Raw genomic sequence first — 27192 nt, 5'->3', positions numbered from 1 at the left:
GTGATTCAAAACCCCCCAATTCCCCCTCAAAACCCCTCCTCCCAAATCACCCTCAAAACAGCCCCCCTCCCAAATCACCCTCAAAACAACCCCCCTCCCAAATCACCCTCAAAACATCCCCCCCTCCCAAATCACCCTCAAAACATCCCCCCCTCCCAAATCACCCTCAAAACACCCCCCTCCCAAATCACCCTCAAAACACCCCCCCTCCCAAATCACCCTCAAAATAACCCCCCCCTCCCAAATCACCCTCAAAACACCCCCCTCCCAAATCACCCTCAAAACACCCCCCCCTCCCAAATCACCCTCAAAACAACCCCCCCTCCCAAATCACCCTCAAAACAACCCCCCTCCCAAATCACCCTCAAAAAACCCCCCCCCCTCCCAAATCACCCTCATAACACCCCTCCTCCCAAATCACCCTCAAAACCCCCCCCTCCCAAATCACCCTGAAAATAACCCCCCCTCCCAAATCACGCTCAAAATAACCCCCCCCTCCCAAATCACCCTCAAAATAACCCCCCCCTCCCAAATCACCCTCAAAATAACCCCCCCCTCCCAAATCACCCTCAAAATAACCCCCCCCCTCCCAAATCACCCTCAAAATAACCCCCCCCCTCCCAAATCACCCTCAAAATAACCCCCCCCTCCCAAATCACCCTCAAAATAACCCCCCCCCTCCTAAATCACCTTCAAAATAACCCCCCCTCCCAAATCACCCTCAAAACACCCCCCCCTCCCAAATCACCCTCAAAACACCCCCCCCCTCCCAAATCACCCTCAAAACACCCCCCCTCCCAAATCACCCTCAAAACACCCCCCCCCTCCCAAATCACCCTCAAAACACCCCCCCCCTCCCAAATCACCCTCACTCCCAAATCACACCCCCCCCCTCCCAAATCACCCTCAAAATAACCCCCCCTCCCAAAATCCCTCAGCGCGGGGAACAATCCCCGAGCCTCTCAATCGAGACCCCCCCCCCCCCCCCCGGAACGTAGCCTGTGGAGAGCGGCGGGGGCGACGCGTCCGATCGAGCGAGGGAGACAACATTCCTTTCGGCCGGGGGAGGGGAGCAGGTCTCTTTTGTCAGCTCAGCTGGGCTCGGGCTCAGCCTGGCCGGTGCCGGGGCTGGGCGGCCGCCGCCATTTTGTCTCCTCCTCCTCCTCCTCCGGCCCCCCCCTGGAAGCGCCGCCCGCGCTCGAAGCCCAACAATAATAAGAGGGAGATATCCGCGGCGGTGCGGGCGAAGAGGGAGAGAGAGAGAGAGGTGGGGTAGGAGGAGGAGGGAAGGAAGGAAGGAAAATAATGCCGCGCGGCCGACCTCCTAAAACACCGGCGAAGACCTCGGAGGCGGGTGAGTTGGCGGCTCTCGGGGCGGGAATGGCCGGCCAGCCGGCCTCCTGCTCCTCCGGCGGCGCAGGCCCCCGCGCGGGGCCCCCGGTGATGAGGCCGGGGCGGGAGGGTCGCTGCTCTCACTGGGGAGGGAGATGGCTGAAATATAGTTCCCCGGATATTGTCCCCGCTCAGCTCTGCCAGCCAGTCAGTGGGGCTGAGGCGAAGGAGGCGCACGGATATACATTTATATAGATTTAGTTATTTATCCCTCTCGGGGCTGCACGTTCTATTTGTATGCGGTGTTGTGCGCGTGCCTTTTCAAACCGGCGCCGTCAACGGTTAATGAGCGAATTAACCCCCGCTCCCCTCTGTTATTGTCTCGGAAGATCTGAGCTGAGCCAGTTAGTGATGGCCCAGCTTTTCTTTCTTATGTGTGTGTGTGTGTATATATGTATATATATATATATATATAATGTTTAAAAAACAAAATGAAAATGGCCGCTTTTGCAAACTAAAGAGAAATTGAGTCTTCACAGAAAATGTGGACAGGGTTGTTTTTATTTTTGATTCTGATTGAGGCCTCCTCACCTTGTGGGATTATAATTATTTGCCCACGTTTTATTTTTGCAAGCTTTCTAATTAATGAAGTTTATCCCCCCCCCCCCCCCCCCCCCAAAGAGAATTGAGAGGGAGCCTTCACAGAAAATGTGGGATTATAATTATTTCACCCTCCCCATTCCCTCATTTTTTTTATTTTTTGCAAGCTTTCTAAATAATTTGAAGTTTATCTCTCTTCCCCCCCCCCCCCCCCTCTCTAACCAAAGAGAATTGAGAGAGGGAGCCTTCACAGAAAATGTGGGATTATAATTGTTTCACCCTCCCCAAGCCCCTCATTTGCTTTATTTTTCCAAGCTTTCTAAATAATTTGAAGTTTATCTCTCTCTCCCCTCCCCTAACCAAAGAGCATTGAGAGAGGGAGCCTTCACAGAAAATGTGGAATTATAATTGTTTCACCCTCCCCCCCCCCTCATTTGCTTTATTTTTCCAAGTTTTCTAAATAATTAAAGAGAATTGAGAGAGGGAGCCTTCACAGGACATGTGGACAGGGGTTATATTTTTGTTTCTGATTGATGGCAAAACCCCCCTCCCTTCACCCAGGTCTCCTCACTGTGGAATTATAATTATTTCAGCACCCTGCCCCTTCGTTCTTTTATTTTTCCAAGCTTTCTAAATAATTTGAAGTTCCTCCCCGAACTGAAAATATGGACAGGGGTTTTATTTTTTCTGATTGAGGGCACACCCCCCCCCCCCCCCCTTCCCTTTGCTGGGTCTCCTCACCTTGTGGGATTATAATTATGTGTGTTTTCCTTCTCTGCCCCTTCTGGTTTTGTGGCAAAGCCTTTGTCACATCTTTCTTGAGTATTGTCTTTTTCTCCATCTCCCTCTCTTCTTTTCTGACAGTTATAATCCTGCAGATCGTTGTTTAGGTTTTTGCGTTTCTGAAAGAAATGAAAAGAGTCGCGTTTTCTTTCTCTGTCCCCTTCTGGTTTTGTTGTGGAGCATTTAGTTCATGTTTTGTGACCTCTTTTAATTAAGTATTGTCTTGTTTCTCTGTGCCTTCCCCATGGTTATTTATTTTTGCCGATCATTGTTTTATTTTTGTCATTTGTTTGAAATTTAAACAGCGTTTTCTCTGACTGTTTGTCCCTTTTCACCCTTCTAGTTTTGTTGCAGAACATTTAGTTTTACTTTTGTAAAGATGATGTATTGTTTACTTCCCTTTATCTCTGTTGTTTCTCTTGTCTCTTCTTCCTCCCCCTAGTTCAGTTGCATAGAGTTTAGTGGCCCCTTTTGCAGTTATGGCTTGTCTTAAAATCACTTCAAATTGTGTGCAACAAAGGTGCGAGGAGGAGCGAAGTAGCAAGGCTTTTTCTCGGGAAACTTGTACTTTTGAGAATAGCCTTCTCTAGATTTTTCTAAACCGGGTGAACTTTTTTCTAAAACCCTCCTTTCTCTGGTTCATTTGTAATAATTAAATGTCCGGATTTGCAAGGTATATGGCTTGTACCCTCGCTCACATTCTAGGTATGTGAGATTGTAGCCATTAAATAGAAGTCAACATTAATAATTTGTCATTCATGCCGAATGGAACAGCTAGTTGATTTTTTTTATTCATTGGGAACTTTTTTTTTCTTCTATGTCTGGATTTGTTCATGTACTACAGGAAGAGCTGAAGTTTCACTTGACTTGATTGCAATAGGCTAGACCTGACCTGTCACTAACAAATGGATGAAGCCAAACATGTGCGCTGTGTATTTGAACTTGACCTCATGGTCTTACCCTGAAATTACTATCTTCCCCACCACTTACTCTTATAGTTCTTTGTCTATAAGACTATGGGAGACTGGAGGGGAGAGAAGCACCCCTCCCCCACCCATTGTCTTTTCTTACTTTAAAAAAAATAAATTTAGATTACCCAATAATTTTTTCCAATTAAGGGGCAATTTAGCGTGGCCAATCCACCTACTCTGCACATTTTTGGGTTGTGGGGGCGAAACCCAGGCAGACATGGGGAGAATGTGCAAACTCCACACGGACAGTGACCCAGAGCCGGGATCGAACCTGGGACCTCAGCGCCGTGAGGCGGTTGTGCTAACCACTAGGCCACCGTGCTGCCCTTTTTCTTACTTTTTAAGGGAAACATTATGTTTGAAATTTGTCTTTGTATGATATTATGGTGGATTTAACATTTCACATAGAATCTGAAAATGCTGGAAATGCACAGTAGGCCAGGCAGCATCTGTGACGAAACAGATTAAAGTTTCAAATTGTTAGGCTGGTTCAGCACAGGGCTAAATAGCTGGCTTTTAAAGCAGACCAATGCAGGTCAGCAGCGCGGTTCAATTCCCGTACCAGCCTCCCCGAACAGGCAGTGGAATGTGGCGACTAGGGGCTTTTCACTAATTTCATTTGAAGCCTACTTGTGACAATAAGCAATTTTCATTTAATTTCTTCTGTCAAGAACAACCTGAAATGTTAACTCTATTTCTATATCCACAGATGCTGCCTGGCCTGCTTGAGTATTTTCAGTGCTTTATGTCTTTCAGCATTATTTTTGCCTTTTCATTAATACTTGATATTTTCGCATTGCTATCACTTATTGAACAATTCAACTTGGAGTGGTAAACCAACGTAAAAACGGTGAAATTATTCAGGAGACCATTGGATCCTATTATGGACCCTATGATCTGACATCCTCTTTATTTGTACTTTGTAGGTGCTTGTAAATGACGATATAAAACGTTGTTACTCCTTTTGGTTAGGCCTCCCCTGTGCTATCATTTCTGTGATATTACAACACTTAAGGGTTATTTCCTTCATGTTAACAGTGTCTTCTACAGTTTTTCCCCCAAGACTGATTAGCAATAAGCTTGGGGTATTGCCAGGCACTGTTGTAGCATTTCTTAAAAAGATGTCTGATTTCACCAAGTCAGCAAATAATGAATTTTGTAACCTTATTGGGTGAGAATGCTTTGTAAATGATCACGTTTACTTTACAATGTTTTCCTGGCAAGTATTTCTGATTTAAATTTGTGAGTAAAATCAGTGCAGGCATTACCTTCAGCAAAGCACAGATGAACTGATGAGATTCGACAAACTGCGGCTGGAGAAAGGAGAAGACCGAGAGGTGTCCTGATAGCGGGAGGTCTTTAAAATTAGGAAAGGGTTTTGATAGGTAACTATGATCGTACGAGGCATGAGCTGGACTGGTAAACATTACTGACAGGAAGGACAGTGGACAGGCAATGGTAGGCATTTAAGAAACGAATAGGTGAACTCCAAAAGTTGTTTATTCCTATTTGGTGCAAGAGTTGAAAGGGAACTGTGGCCAAATCATGGCTTACAAGGGAAATTAGAGATAGTATTAGATTCAAAGAAGAGGCATACAAATTAGCAAGAAAAAGCAATAGACCTGAGGATTGGGAACAATTTAAAATTCAGCAAAGGCGGATCGAGGATTAAGAAGAGGAAATACAATATTAAAGAAAGCTAGCAGGGAACATGGAATGCACTGCCAGTGGAAGTAGTTGAGTCGTAAACATTAGGGACCTTCAAGCGGCTATTGGATAGGTACATTGAGTACGGTAGAATGATGGGGTGTAGATTAATTTGTTCTTAATCTAGTACAAAAGTTCGGCACATCGTGGGCCGAAGGGCCTGTTCTGTGCTGTATTTTTCTATGGTAAGAAGTCTTACAACACCAGGTTAAAGCCCAACAGGTTTGTTTCAAACACGAGCTTTCGGAGCACTGCTCCTTCCTCAGCAGTGCTCTGAAAGCTTGTGTTTGAAACAAACCTGTTGGACTTTAACCTGGTGTTGTAAGACTTCTTACTGTGCTCACCCCAGTCCAACGCCGGCATCTCCACATCACGTATTTTTCCATGTTCTATGAAAACTGACTAATGATTTCTATAGGTATGTAAAGATAAAAAGATTGATTAAAACTAATGTTACAGCCAGAAATGGGAGAATTCATAATTGGGAACAAAGAAATGGCTGAGGAACTAAATTCATAATTTGCTTCTGTCTTCACAAAGGAAGACATGAATAATGTACCGGAAGTTCTGAGAAGTTTCACTGAGGAGCTGAAGGAAATTGGTATTAGTAAAGACATGGTTTTGGGAAAATTAATGGGATTGAAGGTGGATAAATCTCCAGGGCCTGATGATCTTCATCCCAGAATACTTAGGAACATAAGAATATAAGAACTAGGAGCAGGATTAGACCATCTGGCCCCTCGAGCCTGCTCCACCATTCAATGAGATCATGGCTGATATTTTGTGGACTCAGCTCTACTTTCCGGCCTGAACATCATAACCCTTAATCCCATTATTCTTCAAAAAACTATCTATCTTTATCTTAAAAACAATTAATGAAGGAGCCTCAACTGCTCCACTGGGCAAGGAATTCCATAGATTAACAACCCTTTGGGTGAAGAAGTTCCTCCTAAACTCAGTCCTAAATCTACTTCCCCTTATTTTGAGGCTATGCCCCCTAGTTCTGCTTTCACCCGCCAGTGGAAACAACCTTCCCGCATCTATCCTATCTATTCCCTTCATAATTTTATGTTTCTATAAGATCCCCCCTCATCCTTCTAAATTCCAACGAGTACAGTCCCAGTCTACTCAACCTCTCCTCGTAATCGAACCCCTTCAGCTCTGGGATTAACCTAGTGAATCTCCTCTGCACACCATCCAGCGCCAGTACGTCCTATCTCAGGTAAGGAGACCAAAACTGAACATAATACTCCAGGTGTGGCCTCACCAACACCTTATACAATTTCAGCATAACCTCCCTAGTCTTAAACTCCATCCCTCGAGCAATGAAGGACAAAATTCCATTTGCCTTCTTAATCACCTATTGCACCTGTAAACCAACTTTTTGCGACTCATGCACTAGCACACCCAGGTCTCTCTGCACAGCAGTATGTTTTAATATTTTATTATTTAAATAATCTCTCTTGCTGTTATTCCTACCAAAATGGATAACCTCACATTTGTCAACATTGTATTCCATCTGCCAGACCCTAGCCCATTCACTTAACCTAGCCAAATCCCTCTGCAGACTTCTGGTATCCTCTGCACGTTTTGCTTTACCACTCCTCTTAGTGTTGTCTGCAAACTTGGACACATTGCTCTTGGTCCCCAACTCCAAATCATCAGTGTAAATTGTGAACAATTGTGGGCCCAACACTGATCACTGAGGGACACCACTAGCTACTGATTGCCAACCAGAGAAACACCCATTAATCTCCACTCTTTGCTTTCTATTAATTAACCAATCCTCTATCCATACTACTACTTTACCCTTAATGCCATGCATCTTTATCTTATGCAGCAACCTTTTGTGTGGCACCTTGTCAAAAGCTTTCTGGAAATCCAGATATAGTACATCCATTGGCTCCCCGTTATCTACCGCTCTGGTAATGTCCTCAAAAAATTCCACTAAATTAGTTCGGCACAACCTGCCTTTATGAACCCACGCTGTGTCTGCCCAATGGGACAATTTCCATCCAGATGCCTCGCTAGTTCTTCCTTGATGATAGATTCCAGCATCTTCCCTACTACTGAAGTTAAGCTCACTGGCCTATAATTACCCGCTTTCTGCCTACCTCCTTTTTTAAACAGTGGTGTCACGTTTACTAATTTCCAATGTGCCGGGACCACCCCAGAGTCTAGTGAATTTTGGTAAATTATCACTAGTGCATTTGCAATTTCCCTAGCCATCTCTTTTTAGCTCTCTGGGATGCATTCCATCAGGACCAGGAGACTTGTCTACCTTTAGCCCCATTAGCTTGCCCATTACTACCTCCTTAGTGATAACAATCATCTCAAGGTCCTCACCTGTCATAGCCTCATTTCTATCAGTCACTGGCATGTTATTTGTGTCTTCCACTGTGAAGACCGACCCAAAAAACCTGTTCAGTTCCTCAGCCATTTCCTCATCTCCCATTATTAAATCTCCCTTCTCATCCTCTCATATTTACCTTAGCCGCTCCTTTTTGTTTTAAGAAGTGGCCCAAGAAATAGTAGATCCATTTGTGGTAATTTTCCAAAATTCTTTGGACTCTGGAATGGTACCTACAGATCGGAGGGTAACGAATGTAACCCCGTTATTCAAAAAGGGAGGTAGAGAGAAAACAGGGAACTACTAGACCAGTGAGCCTAACGTCAGGAGTAGGGCAGTTGCTAATGTCCATTCTCAAAGATTTCATAGCACAGCATTTGAAAAGCAGTGGTATAATCAGATAAAGTCAACATGGATTTACAGATGGGAAATCATGCTTGACAAATCTACTGGAATTCTTTGAATATTTAACTAGTAGAGTTGACCAGGGAGAACCAGTGGGTGTGGTTTTTATTTAGACTTTCAGAAAGCTTTCAACAAGTTCTCAAATAGCAGATTGCTATGTAAAGTTAAAGGGCATTGGATTGCGGGTACTGTCTCGAGATGGATAGAAAGCTGGTTAGCAGACTGGAAGCAAAACGTTGGAATAAATGGGTCTTTTTCTGATTGGCAGGCAGTGACTAGTGGGGTACCGCAGAAATCTATGCTCGGACCCCAACTATTCACATTATATATGAATGATTTGGATGAGGGAACTAAATGTATCTCCAAATTTCAGATGATACAAAGTTGGGTGGGCGAGTGAGCTCGAGGAGAATGCAGAGATCCTTCAGAGGAATTTGGACGCGCTGTGAGTGGGCATATGCATGGCAGATGCAGAATAATGAGGATAAATGTGAGGTTATCCACTTTGGTAGCAAAAATAGGATGGCAGATTATTATTTGAATGGGTGTAAATTGAGAGGGGTGGATACTCAGCGAGACCCTGGGGACCTTGTGCATCAGTCGTTGAATGTAAGCACGCAGGTACAGCAGGCAGTAAAGAAGGCAAATGGTATGTTGGCCTTCATAGCGTGAGGATGCGAGTTTAGAAATAGGGATGTTTTACTGCAATTAGATAGGGTATTGGTGAGGCCACACCTAGCTTATTGAATGCAGTTTTGGTGTTCTTATCTGAGGATGGAGGTTCTTGCTATGGAGGGAGTGCTGCAAAGGTTTACCAGCTTGATTCCTGGGATGGTGGGACAGTCATATGAAGAGAGACTAAGTCAGTTCGGATTATATTCATTGGAGTTTAGAAGAGTGTAAGGGGATCTCATAAAAACATAACTTATATGGATTAGATAGGGTAATTTCAGAAAGAATATTCTCGATGGTGGGTGAGTCCAGAACTAGGGGTTATAGTTTGAGGATAAGTGATAAACCTTTTAGGACTGAGGTGAGGAGAAATTTCTTCACCCAGAGAGTGGTGAAATTCACTAGTTGAGGCTGAACATGGTGTAGTTTCACGAAGGAATTAGAAATAGTTCTTGGGGCTAAAGGGATATGGGGGAAGGTGGGCTCAGGCAATTGAACTTGATAATTAGCCATGATGATAATGAATGGCAGAGCAGGCTCGCAGGGAGGAATGGCCTCTTCCTGCTTCTATTTTCTATGAATGTTTCTATGATAGGTTGGACAGGAAGAAGATGTTTCCACTTTTGGGAAAGACCTAAACTTGGGGACATAAGTGTAGGATTGTCACTAATAAATCTAATAGGGTATTCAGAAAAAAGCACCCTGGGCACAGATGTTTATGTGTGGAATGTGTTGCTTGCCACAAGGAATAGCTGAGGCAATTAGTATAGATGCATTTTTAAGGGGAGCTAAATAAACATGAGGGAAAAAGAATAAAAGGATTTTCTTTTATTCATTCGTGGGGATGTGGGCTTCGCTGGCTAGGCCAGCATTTATTGCCGACAAGAAGGCAGCTCACCACTCTACTTACTGGCCTCCCCGAACAGGTGCCGGAATGTGGCGACTAGGGGCTTTTCACAGTAACTTCATTGAAGCCTACTTGTGACAATAAGTGATTATTATTATATACTTCAGCCATTACAGTCCCTGTGGCGTAGGTACATCCAAAGTGCTGTTGGCAAAGGAGTTCTGGAATTTTGTCCCAGCGACACTGAAGGAAAGGTGATATATTTCCAAGTCAAGATGGTGAGTGGCTTGGAGAGCAACTTCCCAGTGGTGGTGTTCCCATATGTCTGCTGTCCTTTTCCTTCTAGATAGCAGAGGTTATGGGTTTGGAAGGTGTTGTCCAGGGAGCCTTGATGAGTTGCTGCAGTGCATCTTGTAGATGGTACACACTGCTGTCACTGGATGTTGGTGGTGGAGGGAGTGCATGTTTAAGTTGTGGATGGTGTGCCAGTCAAGCAGGCTGCTTTGCCCTGGATGGTGTTGAGCTTCTTAAGTGGTGTTGGAGCTGCACTTATCCAGGCAAGGGGAGAGTATTCCAGCACACTCCTAACTTGTGCCTTGTGATGGTGGACAGGCTTTGGGGAGTCGGCAGTGAGTTACTTGCTGCAGGATTCCTAACTTCTGTTGTCACTTGTATTTATATGGTTAGCCCAGTTCAGTTTCTGGTCAATGAAAACCCCTAGGATGTTGACGGTGGGCAATTCAGTCAGCGATGGTAATGCCATCGGGGTGGCACAGTGGTTAGCACCGCTGTCTCAGTGCCAGGGACCCGGGTTCAATTTCGGCCTTGGGTGTGACTGTGTGGAGTTTGGACTTTCTCCCCATATCTGTGTGGGTTTCCTTCTAGTTTTCCGGTTTCCTCTGACAGTCCAATGATGTGCAGGTTAGGTGGGGTTACGGGAATAGGGTGGGCCAATGGGACTAGGTTGAGTACTCTTTCAGAGGGTTGGTGCAGACTCAATGGGCTGAATGATCTTCTTTTGCACTGTAGGGATTCTGTGGTTGTTCTAGTTGGGTTAACTCTTGTTGAAGTTGGTCATTGCCAGGTTCTTGTGTGGTGTGAATGTTATATGCCACTTGCCATCCCAAGCCTGGATATTGCTCGGGATTTGGTGCATCTGGACATCGACAGCTTCAGTATCTGAGGAGGAGCAAATGGTGCTGATCATTGTGTAAACATCAGCAAACATCCCCACTTCCTACTTGTGATAGAGGGAAGATCATTTATAAAGCAGCTGAAGATGGTTGGTTGGACACCACCCTGAGGAACTCCTGCAGTGATGTCCTGGGACTGAGGTGACAGACCTCCAACGGTCACAAGCGTCTCCCTTTCTGCTAGGTATGACTCCCAACCAGCAGCGAATCTTCCCTCTGCATTCCCATTGCCTCCAGTTTTGTGAGAGCTAATTAATGCGCACTCGGTCAAATGAGGCCTTGGCGTTGATGTGATTAGGTGATGGGAACATAGAACATTACATAGAACATTACAGCACAGTACAGGCCCTTCGGCCCTCTATGTTGCGGCGACCTGTGAAACACCTCTAAAGCCCATCTACACTATAGACATAGAACATTACAGCGCAGTACAGGCCCTTCGGCCCTCGATGTTGCGTAGGAGAAATCCTGTGTGAAACATAAATACCAGCATGGCCCACATGCTTGCATCTGTGCTGTAAATACTGTACCCCTCTCTACATTTTTATAATCATTTAAAGACCTACAGTTGAATTAACATGCCTAAACTCAGATTTAAAAATGCTCCTCTCATTCCGTTTGCCTGTGTTTAGACTACTTGCAGGTTGATTCACCAAAGGGATAAAGTGTAAGACTGGTAATGATGTGCTGACAAATATCAAGTTTGACTATCAAAGCTGCTAGAACTTTAGCAGTAAGGAAGAACTTTTGATCAAGTACTTACAAATTCTATCTCTTTCCTCGCAGTAAACAGCTTTCTTCTCTGTCTCCACAATATTTTGGGATGACTTACTTTACTGAGGCATACAAGATCAAATGAACCTTATAAAAACAAAAATTGCTGGAAAAACTGAGCAGGTCAGACAGCATCTGTAGAGAGGCACACAGAATCTCCACAGATACTTTCTGAGCTGCTGTGTTTCCAGTGCTTCCCCTTTACATTTTGGATTTTTAATTTTACTGTGTATATTTTTTGCTTTGGACGATTGTACTTAAAAAAAAAAAAAAAAGTTGAGTGAAACTCTTCTTTTGGAACTACAACTATTACTATGGAGCAAAAGTTATCTGATGCAGAGTTCACTGTCCTCGAACTGTTTATATATTGTTTTTATGCCAGGTAACAGCGCCTTTGACTACCAAGGCGGTTAAAAAAACTATACAATGTAGTACCATTTTAAGAATTTAAAACTCCTCTTAGGTTCCTCTTTAATTCTAAGTTTACACATGCGTGAAGGTTTGGTTAGGCGTTGCTGCTACGGTTCAGTGAAACTCTGGGCAGTGTTTTGGCGCAAAATGCTGTAAAGGAAAGTGAAGCATGTGAAATGAGAGACCTGATATTACTTTGGTTTAATTTTTACCGTTTGTTTTTAATGTGTAAAATTGTTAAATCTGTGCTTATTATTTTAATGTGAACAGGTGTACTGCTGAATCTTGTGTTAATGGTATAAATTGCACAACTGCGGAGTAGTTGTAAGTATACAGGGAAATTTAAGAAAAAGAGCAACTATGAGGTGGTCTAGTTCAGTGTCACCACACCGCCTTGCATGATTTCCAAAGTGAATGTGGGATAGTGTTAAATAGGATATGTGTATTTGACACAAAGCTGGCAGTATGAATATTAAAGATTGTTCCTAATTGTTAAGACATGGGACTATTGTATGCAGTTTTGGTCTCCTTACCTTAGGAAGGATATTATTACCATGGGGGAGCACAACAAAGGTTCACCAGTAAAATAATAAAAATAGTTTCACCAGACATGATCCTGGAATGGCTGGACTGTCCTATGAAGAGAGGTTAGGGAAACTGGGCCTGTGTTCTCTAGAGTTTTGAAGAATGAGAGGTGATCTGATTGAAACTACAAAAAAAACAAGTGATGGACAGGGTAGATGCAAGTAAGATGTTTCCCCTGATTTGGGGAGCCTATAATCAGGGGACACAATTACAAAATAAGGGGGGAACCATTCAGGATGGAGATGAGGGGAATTTTCTTTTACTGAGGGTTGTGAGTGTTTGGAATGCTTTATCCCAGAGGACTGTGGAAACTTGGTTATTATGTATGTTTAAAGTAGAACTTGTCAAGGAATATGGGAATAGTGTGGAAAAAAGGCTTTAAAGTGGATGATCAGCCAAGATCATCTTGAATGGTGGAGCAGACCCGATGGACTGAATGGCCTACTCCTGCACCACGTTCCTAACCAAAATGCAGTGTTTCATTGAAACATGTTTATGTTTGACTCTGGGTGTATAAAAGAGGAGCCTTATGTTACGACACTCTGGGCTAGTGCACAGTCAATTTCTGACCCACTTGACCCAAAGTCACAACACAAATGAATTAACCAATCATTATTAGAAAAATACCGTAAGTTTTTGGCCCTGGCTGCCCAATAATTACAGTCACCAGGTTTGTAAGTTTAAACACAATTACTGTTTATTTATAACAAGTTTATTTAACATTATTTATCTATAATGAACTATGCAGCAAAACAATTGGTTAACTATTATCTAACTACTAATTTCCCAATTTAACTCCCACTCCCCCATCCCACCCTCTGCACACATTCAAGAGACAAACTTAGTGGGAAAGAAAGGGCGTTAAAAAACATAAGTAAAAGAGTCTTTGTTTCAAATGGGTGATTCCAGCACCTTGCTTCTCTTCAGACTTTGTTTTTAGTATGAGGTTTTATTGTAGATTCATTCAGGCCTCTGTAGTTTCAGGAATACAGCACTCACAACCTTTCTGGAGAGAGAGAGCGATTTCTGGGACTGGATTCTCTGGTCACTGATGCCAAAATCGCGATTGGCCGGAGAATTGGGGGCTGCGCTGCTTCCGCGATGCTTCCCATGTGAGCTGGCCGGGGGGGGGGTGGACCTATTTTGTGGGCCTGGCAATTCTCCGGGCCTTATCGGCAGTTAGATCCTGGTGCTCCGCGTTGCCGGCATGCTAGCTCCCAGCAAAAATAGAGGATTGGTGGCCGTTTTATGCCATTTTGTCTGGCGTAAAACACCACCGTTCCCACGCCAGCATGGAGATATAGCCTCAGGATCAGAGAATCTAGCCCTTGGTCTTTGCTTGTAATGGTTTTCCTGTAGATTCATTCATTCAGGTTCTCTGCAGCCTCCGGAATACAGCACTCACAGCCTTTCTGGAGAGGGAGAGAAAATATATACTTTTTGTGTCTAAGACTCGAATGCTCCCTCTGGTCGCTGAGAATCATCCCACTGGGATAGGATCCAATCACCACCATGGCTACCAGGCAGAGTACAGCCTTTTGACCAATTCATTGACCACCAGCCAATCAATCACACCCAAGTCCCACCACCTCTCTCTCTCTGGTGCCGAAAAATCTGAAGTTCCTGTTCAAGTTTGTAGAGGCTAGCAGAGTGTTCTCTCCTGTAACATCTGACTTCCTCATTCTCCCTGCTGCTTGACTTAAAGGTACATGTCCATTAATCACCCATGGATCAAAAATGATAATGGCAAAATAAAAGAAAATGGAAATAAGGGAATAAACAGGAAGGACCCCTGCACTTAATAAACGTTGGACATGAGGGGAGGGGAAATCAATAATAGGGCAAAGAGTTGTCTAGATCTTTCATACAAGATGTGCTTTGTTTTGGTTTCTGCTGATCACACTATTTGAATAAACCTTTGCCAGTTTTAACACAGAGAACAAAATGTCTTCTGAACGCTAGTAAATTCCAGTCAGGATTCAATGCTGCCACTTTTGGCTCTGAGTCAGATGGTTGCAGGTTCATTTCCCATTCCAGAGACAAACAGCCACATAGAATCATAGAGTAGTTACAGCAGAGAGGAAGCCAGTTGGCCCAGCAAGCCTGTGCTGGATCTCTGCATGTTCCTTTTAGCTAGTCCACTTACTATGGAGAGGAGGGAGGTTATTTTAAACAGCTCTGGATTCTCTCTTTGCTACCTATCCGTAAACGGAAAGGTGTTTTATTGATTTTTGATTTCTTCATTTATTTATTTATTTTATTTTTTGTAAATTTAGTGTATCCAATTCAGTTTTTCCAATTAAGGACAATTTAGCATGGCCAATCCACCTACCCTGCACATCTTTGGGTTGTGGGGGTGAAACCCACGCAAACACGGGGAGAATGTGCAAACTCCACACGGACAGTGACCCAGAGCCGGGATCGAACCTGAGACCTCAGCGCCGCGAGGCAGCAGGGCTAACCAACTGTGCCACCGTGCTGCCCTGATTTCTCCAATTATAAGGGTTTTCCCCAAACCTTAAATTTGGAGTGTTCCAAGTCTTTAAGAATAACTTGTATAGCAAATTCGTGGTAAGATAAAACTAAAGGGTTTGAGTTATTTCTCTGCCCCTTTGCATTCATCAATACAAGGAGGTGTAAGGGAAAGAAACAAGGTTCAGGATCAGACCGCAATAAAATACAAGTTTGGGTTTTTTTGTGTGTCCAGAGTCCAGAATCAAAGATTTAATAGAATGTTTCTTCAGAGGGCAGGTTAACTGGTGCAGGGTGATCCGTCTTTCCAGAAACCAGACTTCCACCAGGGCTAAAGGCATGTCGAGTTGAGTTAGCCTTGAAGGCACAAGTTCCAATGTCCCAGTAGTAATTTGCAGTTTAGGTGAGGGTCACAGTTCTCTGCCACCTGCTTGATGGTAAGATGGTAGACAGCACAGGCTGCCTACCTGGTTTCTCTTCGGAGGTCAAACTCACTGAGTTCAGGTCCACAGGGCAATATTACAATGTCTAGCAGCTTGGGGATGATCATGTGACATACTCTCACCACTTCTCCTACGGGTTGGACAAAGGATGTATTTTCTCAGGGCTGGATTTTTGAGGTGCTTAATAGGAGTAGGATTCCTTTTGTTCTTGGCGACACTGGTTTCAGGTTGACTAAATGAGGTCCCTGGTTGAAAGCCATAGTGTGTTGGAACAGGTAACGCTTGGGCCATTAGCCCCAGATTGGAGACTAGGAGTTGAAAACAGCTGTCTTTGTTCATAGCTGGTCGGGGAAGACAACTTGCCTGCGAAACTATCGTGTAGACTTGGTTGGAATGTTTGTGATGCAAGGAACGTTGCATTCCAGAAGGTGTGAGGTTGTTAGCCTTTGTTCACTTTCAAACTGCTCAGAAACTTCCAGAAGCTAGCATGTGATCATCTGGGCCGTTTTATCAGCCCAGCAATTGTCCATTTTGAAAAACAGAAAATAAATAGTAATAACAATAGTTATTGTCACAAGTAGGCTTCAATGAAGAAGTTACTGTGAAAAGCCCCTAGTCGTCACATTATGGCGCTTGTTCGGGGAGGCTTGGGTCACTGTCTGCACCTTCTCCCCGTGTGTGCCTGGGTTTCCTCCGGGTGCTCCGGTTTCCTCCCACAGTCCAAAGATGCAGGTTAGGTGGATTGGCTATGCTAAATTGCCCGTAGTGTCCAAAGTTTCCCTTAGTGTTGGGTGGGGTTACTGGGTTATGGGGATAGGGTGGAGATGTGCAGTTGGGATGGGTGCTCTTTCCAACAGCCGGTGCAGACTCGATGGGCCGAATGGCCTCCTTCTGCACTGTAAATTCTATGAGGCTGGTACGGGAATTGAAGCTGCTGGCATTGTTCTGCATTAAAAGTCAGCTATTTAGCCCACTGTGCTAAACCAGCCCCGGTAGTCCGGCTGACGAGATATCAAATCTCCCTTCAACATTCTACAGTATTCTCTTTTTTTAAAAGAAATTTAGAGTAACCAATTAATTAAGGGGCAATTTAGCCTGGCCAATCCACCTACCCTGCACATCTTTGGGTTGTGGGGGCGAAACGGGGAGAATGTGCAAACTCCACATGGACAGTGACCCAGCACCGGGATCAAACCTGGGACCTCGGCGCTGCGAGGCAGCAATGCTAACCACTACGCCTCCATGCTGCCCTAACATTCTCTTCTCTGAGGGTAACTTAACCTTCTCTAATCTATCCACCTAAATTTTAAAAACCTTGATTAAATCAGTTGGCTTTCTTTCGGCCTACACTTGAGGGAGTGCTTTTAATGTCTTATGAACCTGAACTCTCAAATCCCTCAGCTTCCTTAAATTATTCATTATTTTTAAATTAACAATGTGCAGGGTTCCTTGGGAGAAGGCAGGGAGGATGGCACTGGGTGAAATACTCTAAGATCCGGTGCAGACACAATGCGCTAAATAACCACCTGTGCTGTGAATTCTGTGGAGCTGTTAACAAAATGAATGACACACTGTTTACTAACATTGAATTGAATTCCATCTGCAACCTTTATTTTACCTATTCCTCCATTACATCTGCACCTTTTTCATCATGGCATCAATATGCTTTTGTCGCCCTTTGGACCTGGTAATTATTTACAGTACCTCCATGTTAATATTACCTGAAAATGTGGACAGCGCTCCCTTTCGCCTGATACTCAAATCATTGGTGTACACACTCTGTTGCGCAGCACTGGGGGAGTACTGCACTGTCTCGAGATGCCATCTTTCAGGTGAAACATTAAACTGAGGCCCTGCCTCTTGTATGTTATAGATCATGTGCCACTTGATCTGTGCAAATTGGCTGTTCTGATTCCCCACTTTACAACAGTGGTTACACTTGAAAAGTGCTTCATTGGCTATGAAGTAACTTGGAACGTCCTAAGGTTGTAAAGGATACACATTCCAACAGCAACTGCTTCACACTTCAGCTTCTACAGCGCAAGAGTTAAGGAATGCAACAAAATATGAAACTGAAATAGAGAATAGTTCCTCATTTTTGGCATATTGTATAAATTTTAAGTAACACTTCTTTTAAGAAATCAACATTTATATAACTGTAGTAGAGGATCCATTGTGACATGGGAGGTGGTTGCATAAAGGCAATATCAGTGGCCTAATAATCCAGAGGCCCAGGCTAAAGCAATAGGGACACAGGCTGTTGTGTTTGTGCTATGTGACCACCGTGCTAAATGGGATAAGATTTGGAACAGATCTCGCAACTGGGCATCCATGAGGATGCAGCAGCAGAATTGTACTCGACACAATCTGTAACCTCATGGCCCCAGGTATCCCCCATGCTACCATTATCACCAAGCCAAGGGATCAACCCTGGTTCAATGAAGAGTGCAGGAGGGCATGCCAGAAGCAACACCAGGCATAATGTAAAAATAAATGAAGTGTCTACTTGGTGAAGCTACAACACAGGGCTACTTGCGTTCCAAGTAGTTTGCGATAGACAGAGCTTAGCTATCACAACCAGTGGATCAGATTTAAGCTCTGCCACATTCAGTTGTGGCTGGTGATTGACAATGAAACAAACAATTGGAGCAGGAGGCTCGACAAATATCCCAACCTCAGTGATGGGGGGAGTCCAGCACATCGCTGCAAAACAAAAGGCTCAATCATTTGCAACAATCGTCAGCCAAAAGTATTGAGTGATGATGCATCTCGGTCTCCCCCGAAGGTCCCCAGCATCATAGATGCCAGCCTTCAGCCAATTTGATACTCTTCACTTGATAACATGAAGCGGCTGAAGGCACTGATACTGCAAAGGCTATAGACCCTGACAATATTCCAGGACTGTACTGGAAAACAGTGCTCCAGAATTAGCTGCGCTTCAGCCAAGCTGTTCCAGTAACAACTACAACACTGGCATCTACCCGGCAGTGTGGAAAATTACCCTGGAATTCTTTGTCCACAAAATGCAGGACAAATCCAACCGGCAGTTACTGCGATATCAGTCTACTCTCGATCGGTGAAGTGATGGGCGGGATTGTCAACAGTGCCGTCAAGGCCATTTGCTCAGAAACAACTGCCTCACTAACGTTTAGTTTGGGTTCCACCAGGGTCACTCGGCTCCTGACCCCATTACAGGCATAGTTCAAACATGGACAAAAGAGCCAAATTCAAGAGGGGAGGTGAGAGAGACTGTAGTTGTGGCATTAAGGAGCCCTATCAAAACTGGAGTCAATGGAAATCTGGGAGAAAACTCTCCACTGGTTGTAGTCATACCTGGCACAAAGGAAGATGATTGTGGTGGTTGGAGGTCAATAATCGCAATCCCACAACATCACTGCAGGAGTTCCCCAGGGTAATGCCCTACGCCCAACAATCTTTAGCTAGTTCACCAATGACTTTCCTTCTATCATAAGGGCAGAAGTGGAGATGTGTGTGATCATCAGCAAACATGTTCAGCATCATTCGCAATTCCTCACACTGAAGCTGTCCACATGCAGGAAATCTGTACAACCTTCAGGCTTGTTTGATAAGGGGCAAGTAACATTTGTGTCACACAAGTGCCAGGCGATGACCATCTCTAACAAGAAAGAATCCAAACATCTCTCATTGACATTCAATCATATTATCGTTCCTGAATCTCCCACCATCACCATCCTTGTGCGGGGGTTGCCATTTTGACCAGAAACTTCATTGCACCAGCTGTGTATAAACTGGCTACAAGAGCCGGTCAGAGGCTTGGAACTATGCGGCAACTAACTAGTCTCCTGACTCGCCAAAGCTTCTCCACCATGTACAGGGCACAGATCAGGAGTGAGGTAGAATACTCTCCGCTTTCCTGGATGAATGCACCTCCATCAACACTCGAGAAGCCCTGCACCACCCAGGACAAATTGGCCCACTTGATTGGCATAATATCCACCGGCTCCTGCATCCACTCCTGATGCACATGGTAGCAGTGTGTGCGATCTGTAACTTGCATTGCAGCAACTCATTAAGGCTCCTTCAATAGTACCTTCCAAACCAGCGGCCTCGAGGGCAGCAGACGCATGGTGAAGAACTTGCAGGTGATGGTGTTCCCAAGCCGAGCAGCCTCCTGACTTGGAACTGTGTGATCGTTCCTTCACTCTCACTGGTTAAAAATCTTGGATCTCCCGACATAACAGCACTGTGGGTGTACCTGCACCACATGGATTGCAGTGGTTTAAGAAGAGGCAACACCACCACTTTCTTGAGAGTAATTAGGGATGGTCAATAAAATTGCAGGCCTAGCCAGCAAAGCCCACATCTGTGGAGGAATTGTAAAAAAAAAAGTGCTTATGGATGGCCCAGCGCACGTTTATTGTCATCTGTTAACCTGGCCAGTCTCTTTAAGCCCACGGTCCTCGAGCACTGCCAGTGCAGGAACTGATACTAACAAATCCAAGTTACTCTAACTAGCTGTGAGTTTTATGAGCCCAGTTCATGGGGCATACTTAAGTGTAAACTTTGGGTTGAGGTTGAAATTGCCGCCGTGGGGGGGTGGGGGGGGGGGGGGGGGGGGTAGTGGGATTTAAAAAAACTCCATTTAACTTGTGAAGCTGGAAATTGTACAGACATTATTTGAATGATCTAGTTCCAGGAGTACACATTTGGTTTAAATTTCCTCTATTGCATAAATTATACAAAATAGACAATTGAATAACTTCCAATGATATTGGGCCCCAAAACTCAGAACAATTCTGCCAAAGCTTTCCAAGGGAAATTTGATAATTGCCAGAAGGGAAAAATCTGCAGGGCAATGGGGAATCGGCCGGGGTGTGGGACCAGCTACGTTGCTCTTGCTGAGAGCTGGCATGGGATTGATGGGCCAAATAGCCTCCTTCTGTAACCATTCTATGGATCTTTCATTTGAAGGTTTAATTTGCCTATTTCCCCAAGATGCTAATAAATATGCCTAGTATGTTCAGCATTTTTTGTTTTTACTTTTTAAAAATTAAAAATGAAAGATGTCATTCCACAGTGCAGTATTAATGCACATTATTGATGATTAGCACTTTATATAGATGTTCAGTAAATCAACTAAAATGCAGGGTCAGATTTAACTTCTACATCCTACAGTAAGGATATGTTGCCTCATTAAATTAGTTCTCTCAATGTGAAGGTATCCCAAAACCCAGAAGGGTAACTTGGAGCACAGGTTCACAGCGGTGTATATGTTTTTTCTGGTATAATGTGAGGAACTATGTAAAATTAAACCTGGTGCGGAACAGTCCATCGTTGTGTGAATAATTAAGAAAGAATATTAATTAACTTAAAAGAAAGAAAAACACACAACAAGAAGGACTATAGTATGCTATGACACTCAAAGTATACTGATGAATATAGGCACAGAATTGTACATGAAACCATGCCTTGGTCCCCAACTACCTACGTTTACCTGGACTCTGAGACACCCCTTCCCAAATAACAACTAATTTTAAGCAACTTTGAATTAATCCAGCAAGTAATTACCACAACCAGGTTAAGATGGCCACATCTAGAAAATAGTCTTCAGGTTCAGCGTAGGTGGAAAATGACTGCTTCTTTCAGGAGACTACAGGGGCAATTCACCCGTTTGACTCTGTGCTCTTGGCGGAATAAGGACTTTTCCCGCTGGTGCTCGGAGCACTGCTCACGTGCTATTCAATGGCACTTAGAAACTTTTTTTCAGAGGACTAGGTTTTACATTGGGCTTGCGAGGGGTGAGGCCTCAACTCACTGAATGGCCCCTGTCACTGAATAATGTTGCAGTCCCCCAAAATCGATGGCAAGGACCCCTACCCTAACAGGGGAAGAATACCCTGTTATGGGCTCACCAAATACACAGCAATCCCCTCAGTCACCCCTTTCAGGTCCGACCCTTGGCAGTGCCAACCTGACACCTTGCACTCCTAGGGGGGAGGCAAGGGAATGAGTTCCCTTTTTACACTGGGCCTCTGGGGTGCTGAGGGGAATCCTTCAGGTGAGGCAGTGTCAGGGATTCTTGGGCTGATTTGAAGGGGTTCATTTTGGGGACCTTACCAGGATGGGGGTGTTTGGCAGGTCTTGTCATCTGTAGCCATGAAAATCATTGAACTGTGGAACCCTTTGATGTCTCTCCCAGCATGTCAAGTTCAAAGATCTGTCAGATGAAAGCAAAAATGTTCCCTTTAATGTAGTGGAAACTTTTGACGTGCTTTTTTCAGTCAATTTCAATGCCCTTTAACTTCAACCCTCTATGTATGCTTAGAAGCCTAACATTTTTGAACTGCATTGTTTACATTTAATTTCATGGTCCATTGCCTTTTACAAGCCTTTTGATTGACAGGTCCAGGCAATTTCAAAGTATAGCACTCTGTCCGAGTGCTGTCCCCAGCTCTTTCGAAGAAGCTCTTCAGAACAAAGAGACAGCCTCCTTTAAAAAAAAACTGTGGTTAGAAAGAACACCTGCTCAAAAAAGGAAGTACGACAGAATTGATGGACCCCTGCAGCGCTATAAACCACAATTATCTTTCCTTTGAAATTGCCTGGACCTGTGAATCAAGAGGTTTGTAAAAGGAAATGGACAGTGTAATTGAATGTGAACAATGCAGTTCAAAGATTTTAGGATTTTGAGCATGCCCAGAGACTTGAAAAGGGTTTTGAAAAAGGTGTACTTTTGAATATATTCAAGAGGCGGTTGGATATAGCACTTGGGAAGAATGGGATCAAAGGTTATGAGGAGAAAGCAGGATTAGGCTATTGAGTTGGATGATCAGCCATGATCGTGATGAATGGCGGAGCGGGCTCGAAGGGCCGAAAGCCCCCCTCCTGCTCCTATCTTCTATGTATCTATGTAAAGGGGAATGGAATTGACTGATAAAAGCACTTCAAAGGTTTCCACCATATTAAAAGGAAAACCTTTACCTTCATCTGACAGATCATTGATATTGACCCCCATCCTCCGCTAAAGGACCCCTTTGGCACCCTGGAAGCTCGTCAGGACTTGCACTAATTCACGTCCGCGTGACTATGGAAGGGGGGGGGGGGCTGAAGCATCACAGAAGGCTGGTGAATTGGGCTTCATGCCCGAGTGGGCAGCACGGTAGCACAGTGGTTAGCACAGTTGGGTAGAGTGCTCTTTACAAGAGCCGGTGCAGACTCGATGGGCTGAATGGCCACTTTCTGCACTGTAAATTCTATGATAATGATAAGGAAATTAAATTTAATTAGGTGTTTGCACGTTTCCTCCTGCTCTGGGTGAGAACCTTGTTGGGGCTGGCCAGGAAACTCACAACAGGTTTGATGGCCGGCGAGAATCCCATTTTTGCCCTTGAGGCCAATTCAGTGGGCCATTGTGATTCGCGCTTCAGGGCCCCGGACAATTCCATCCGCCCCAATATCTGAAACTTGCAGTTCTGATGTTAGCTGTTTCTCTCTCTTTAGTTAGGGCTCTATAGATATACTATTTCTTTCCCTTTGATGTTACTCACCCTGTGAGTTGGCGTTTGGCAGGTACGTGTCCATTTCTGTATCTCTCCACTTTTAAGTTACCCCCTCTATTGCCCTCTATAGTTTTCTCTAGTCACATATGTAAAATACTTGTTTTCCACTGATAGGCAAATTCGGATCTCATCATTTCTCCAGATGTCTGTTTTACTTTGTTTTTTTTAAAAATCTTAAGTTCCCCCAATTCTTAGCAATATCATAATTGAAATATGTCCAATTATATTTCTTTATTTTTCGTGTCATTTATCAAGTACATAAGATATTAAAATTTTAAAAGTGTGTTGGCATGATATGAGAATGTGTTTTTGAACCTGGTAGTTCTTCATCACCATCTCTGTTGCAATTTAAAATGCTTTATTAGTTGGTGGTTTTGCTATCTCAAGCGCTGTGTGATTTAAAATGTCTAGCAATGCCACTGTATTTCGAGCCTTTTTGCAGAAAGCAACAGTGGATGCAGTGTTCCTCGTGTAATTCTTAGATAGAACTTTTATTTTCCTTTCTCATTTGCATCGCCATCTGTGCAGAAAGTTTGAACAGGGCTCCTTGCGTGGGAAACAGCACTTCAAGGCCAAATTACTTTCTACTCTTTGCTATAATATATGTGTTGCCACTTGCGTTTCTGTCCTGTTGACTGCTCCCCTGCAATCCTTGGCTGCTTCCCTTCCCATACAGGTTTATTCTCTTTGAGCACGAATGTAAATGACCTGACACAGAGAATTAAGGAAAATAAAGTTTATTTAGGCTGTTGGGATGAGGAGAAGGGGGAATGAAAAGCCTATTTGAGTATCGAGAGAACTACGAAAAGCAAAATGAACAATAAAGGCAGTGAAAAGAATTCCAGGGAGTGAAAAGCTGATGGAGAGAAATTGTTTTCCTGCAAGCTGTTCATTCTTGCTGTTTTCTTTTATTTTCCTGCTGGATTGTTGGAATATTGCAGTTTTTCATGCTGGTTTCCTGGGTGCACCACTGAAGTGCTGGTTTAAAAGCGTTGTAAATTAGTTTGAATACCTGTTACACTGTACAAAAGTGCTGTTTAACTGGCCTATGCAAATACATTATTTTGTAAAATTTTATTTGACAGTTAACAAATGGTAATGATGCCATTTCATGCATAGCCATTTCATTTATACAGCGCCTTTAATGTAGGAAAAACAAGCCAAGATGATTCACAGACACCATTTTTTTTTCAATGCGAGAAAGCAAAGGATAACATTCGGAGCTGTGACCGAAAGCTTAGTCACAGGAAGGTTTTATTTCGGGATGGTTTTAAAGGAGGATGCAAAGGAGGGAAGAGACTTCCAGAATGTGGGGCCTGGACAGCTGAAGGCACTGTGATGAGATGAAGGGCGGAGCACAAGAGGCTGGAGTCACAAGAGTGGAAAAGTTCAAAGGATTAGTGGGGTTTAGAGGGTGAAGTTAAGCCTTGGGACAAAAATGTAAGATTTGAGGAGGTATAGAACTTGGAGCCATTGTTGATCAGCAGGGGTGATGGGTGAGAGAGATTTTGTGTGGCATAGGAAATAAACAAACAGTTTTTGTATGGGCTGACATTTACATATGCTGGAGGATGGGAGACTGGCCAAATAATGAGATATTGAGAAGGGTGACGTAAAAACTTACAGTTGATGGAGGGAATCCCATAAAGTGTGGTCTCAGCAGTTTAAGGCAATACTGTGAATGGAGGAAGGGGTTATACACAATGCTGAAGTTGGAGGAACAAAGTTTTCCTGGTTTTGGGGGGGGGGGGGTTGGCGGTGGGAGTCTTCTAGCAATGGAGGAATTTGTAGAAATGGGGAAGGTTGAGTCCATGTAAGTCTTTACTCAGGTGAATGGGAATTAAATTTGAGGGAGAATGGAACTTGAAAGTGATTGTAATTTTGTGTGGACCTGGGAAACGGACAAATGGGACTTAGTGCTGGATGGAATGCTGGCAACGCAGTATGGGTGAGGTAAAGTTTAAGTTGGGAGAGTTTCCTGCCTGTTTCTGGGATTGTTGGATTTGGAGGGTGATGGAGGGCACAGGTTATTGTGTCAGTTGGGTTGAGGTGGGGATGGAGGCGAGTGATAGCTTGGAGGTGAAAGTAGGCGGTCTTTGTGATGGAAAGAACATTGAATAGGAAACTCTGATCAGGCTGAGGGTGGGGAACAGAAAAAGGGAACTGGAGGTTCGAAAATCTGTCAGAAGCAAGTTGTAAAATTTAAACACAAAGCACGCAGTTTGCAAAGGTTTTAACATAGCCACTTAATGAAAAATGCAATTTCTTTCATTCAGAGAATGTAGCTTTCAACAACGTCCTTTGCATATTTTCCAATCACTGACTGTCCTGGTTGGTTTTGTGAATGAACATGCATAAAGGAAAAGAAATGGCCAACTGGTCCATCCAGGCGATCCCACCCGACATGGCACAGCCTACTTCCATCATCAACACACCCACATCCTGCCGTACTCTGTGAAACAACCTCCTGGGAGAAGGAAAATAGGCCAAATTAGGTGGGAAAAGTCTTTGAGAACTCCTCCAACCCAAGAAGGTTGAAAGACTGAAATAACTTGTAATCATTCATGTTTACTTTTAGTAACTCTGCATGTCTTTGCAGGAACATATCCAGCTCCCTTTTTGAAAGACTGTAGTAAATCCTTACCACGCATTCTGGCAATCTGTTCCGGAGGTCATTGACTTCGAGAAGACAAGGACAGATCTATGGTAGTTTATAAAGGATGATTAGGTTTTTAAAAAAAGTTTGCAGGTTTATTTTGCTGCTTTTGGTGGTAGACGTTTTAGCTTCCGATGGGAAAAGGAAATGAAATGAAAATTGCTTATTGTCACAAGTAGCCTTCAAATGAAGTTACTGTGAAAAGCCCCTAGTCGCCACATTCCGGTGTCTGTTCGGGGAGGCTGGAAAGGGAATTGAACCGTGCTGCTCGCCTGCCCTGGTCTGCTTTCAAAGCCAGCTATTTAGCCCTGTGCTAAACCAAATGAAAGTGTTTTTTTTTAAATGCACTTTGGCTATAATTTACATTATGTTGTGTTATGCTGCTTCGGATAACACAGGCTGCTACTTGATGCAGTCTTAACTGAAGGATGCCCCAGACTCTGAAATGAGTTCAACGTGTTTATTGAACTATTAACACAGTTCTCAAATGAGTTCACCACACCGTGTGAGCAGACTGACTTTGTCAGTCAAATAGACGCACAGGTGCAATTCTGTGCCTCCAACTTTCCGGCCACTGATGAGAGGGTCGTGCAAATTCGTGAGGAGACGGTCAGGGATCCTCTGCTCCAGCGGGTCATGCAGCACCTCACGAATGGTTGGCAAAAGGGGCAGTGTCCCCAGTCTTATAATGTCAAGGATGATCTAACGGTGGTAGACGGCATCCTTCTGAAGCTTGACAGAATTGTGATCCCACTGAGCATGTGAGATTTGGTCCTCGGCCAAATCCACGAGCGTCACCTGGGGGTCGCAAAATGTCACAGTCGAGCCCGAGAGGCAGTATACTGGCCAGGCATCAGCCAAGATGTCACCAACACGGTCCTCAATTGCCCGACATGTCAAAGATTCCAGCCAGCTCAGCCTAAAGAGACTCTACAGCCGCATGAAATGGTGACCTCCCCATAGTCCAAAGTTGGTGCTGACCTGTCCCATGCCAAGGGGTATGACTATGTCCTCCTAGTGGACTACTTTTCCAACTACCCCGAAGTGGTCGAAGTGTCTGACCTCACGTCAGCAATGGTAATCAAGGCACGCAAGGAAACTTGCCCGACGTGGGATCCCACTCAAGGTGATGAGTGACAACGGCCCCTGCTTCTTCAGCCAGGAGTGGTCAGATTTTGCCCGGCTGTACAACTTTCGGCACGTCACATCCTGCCCCCACTACCCCCAGTTGAATGGGTAGGCCGAAAAAGGGGTCCACATCGTTAAAAGACTATTGTGCAAAGCTGCTGACTCTGGTTCTGATTTCAACCTGGCGTTGTTGGCCTATAGAGCGACCCCTCTGTCCACTGGGCTGTCCCAGCACAGCTCCTCATGAACCGCACACTGCGAACGACGGTGCTGGCTATCCACATTCCGGACCTTGACAACTTCCCGGTCATACAGAGGATGC

General features: G+C 44.3%; 1 protein-coding gene across 6 annotated transcripts in view; it reads left to right on the top strand.

Moving 5' to 3' along the window:
* Positions 1-1029: 1029 nt before the first annotated feature.
* Positions 1030-27192, top strand: part of LOC119972820 (zinc finger protein 236-like) — a 168518-nt gene continuing 142355 nt past the window's right edge. For 3 of the 6 annotated variants that reach the window (XR_005462157.1, XM_038810265.1, XM_038810267.1), the window contains exon 1: positions 1030-1354. Coding sequence is in view for 5 of the 6 variants with exons in the window: in XM_038810265.1 (XP_038666193.1) it covers positions 1306-1354 (49 nt within the window). In the remaining variant the exon portion in view is untranslated. The remainder of the gene's footprint in view (positions 1355-27192) is intronic. The other 3 variants (XM_038810266.1, XM_038810264.1, XM_038810263.1) reach the window with 2 other exon arrangements.

This window comes from Scyliorhinus canicula, chromosome 10, assembly GCF_902713615.1.
Source record: "Scyliorhinus canicula chromosome 10, sScyCan1.1, whole genome shotgun sequence".
Taxonomy (NCBI): Eukaryota; Metazoa; Chordata; class Chondrichthyes; order Carcharhiniformes; family Scyliorhinidae; genus Scyliorhinus; species Scyliorhinus canicula.
This window is presented reverse-complemented; position numbering and strand designations above follow the sequence as displayed.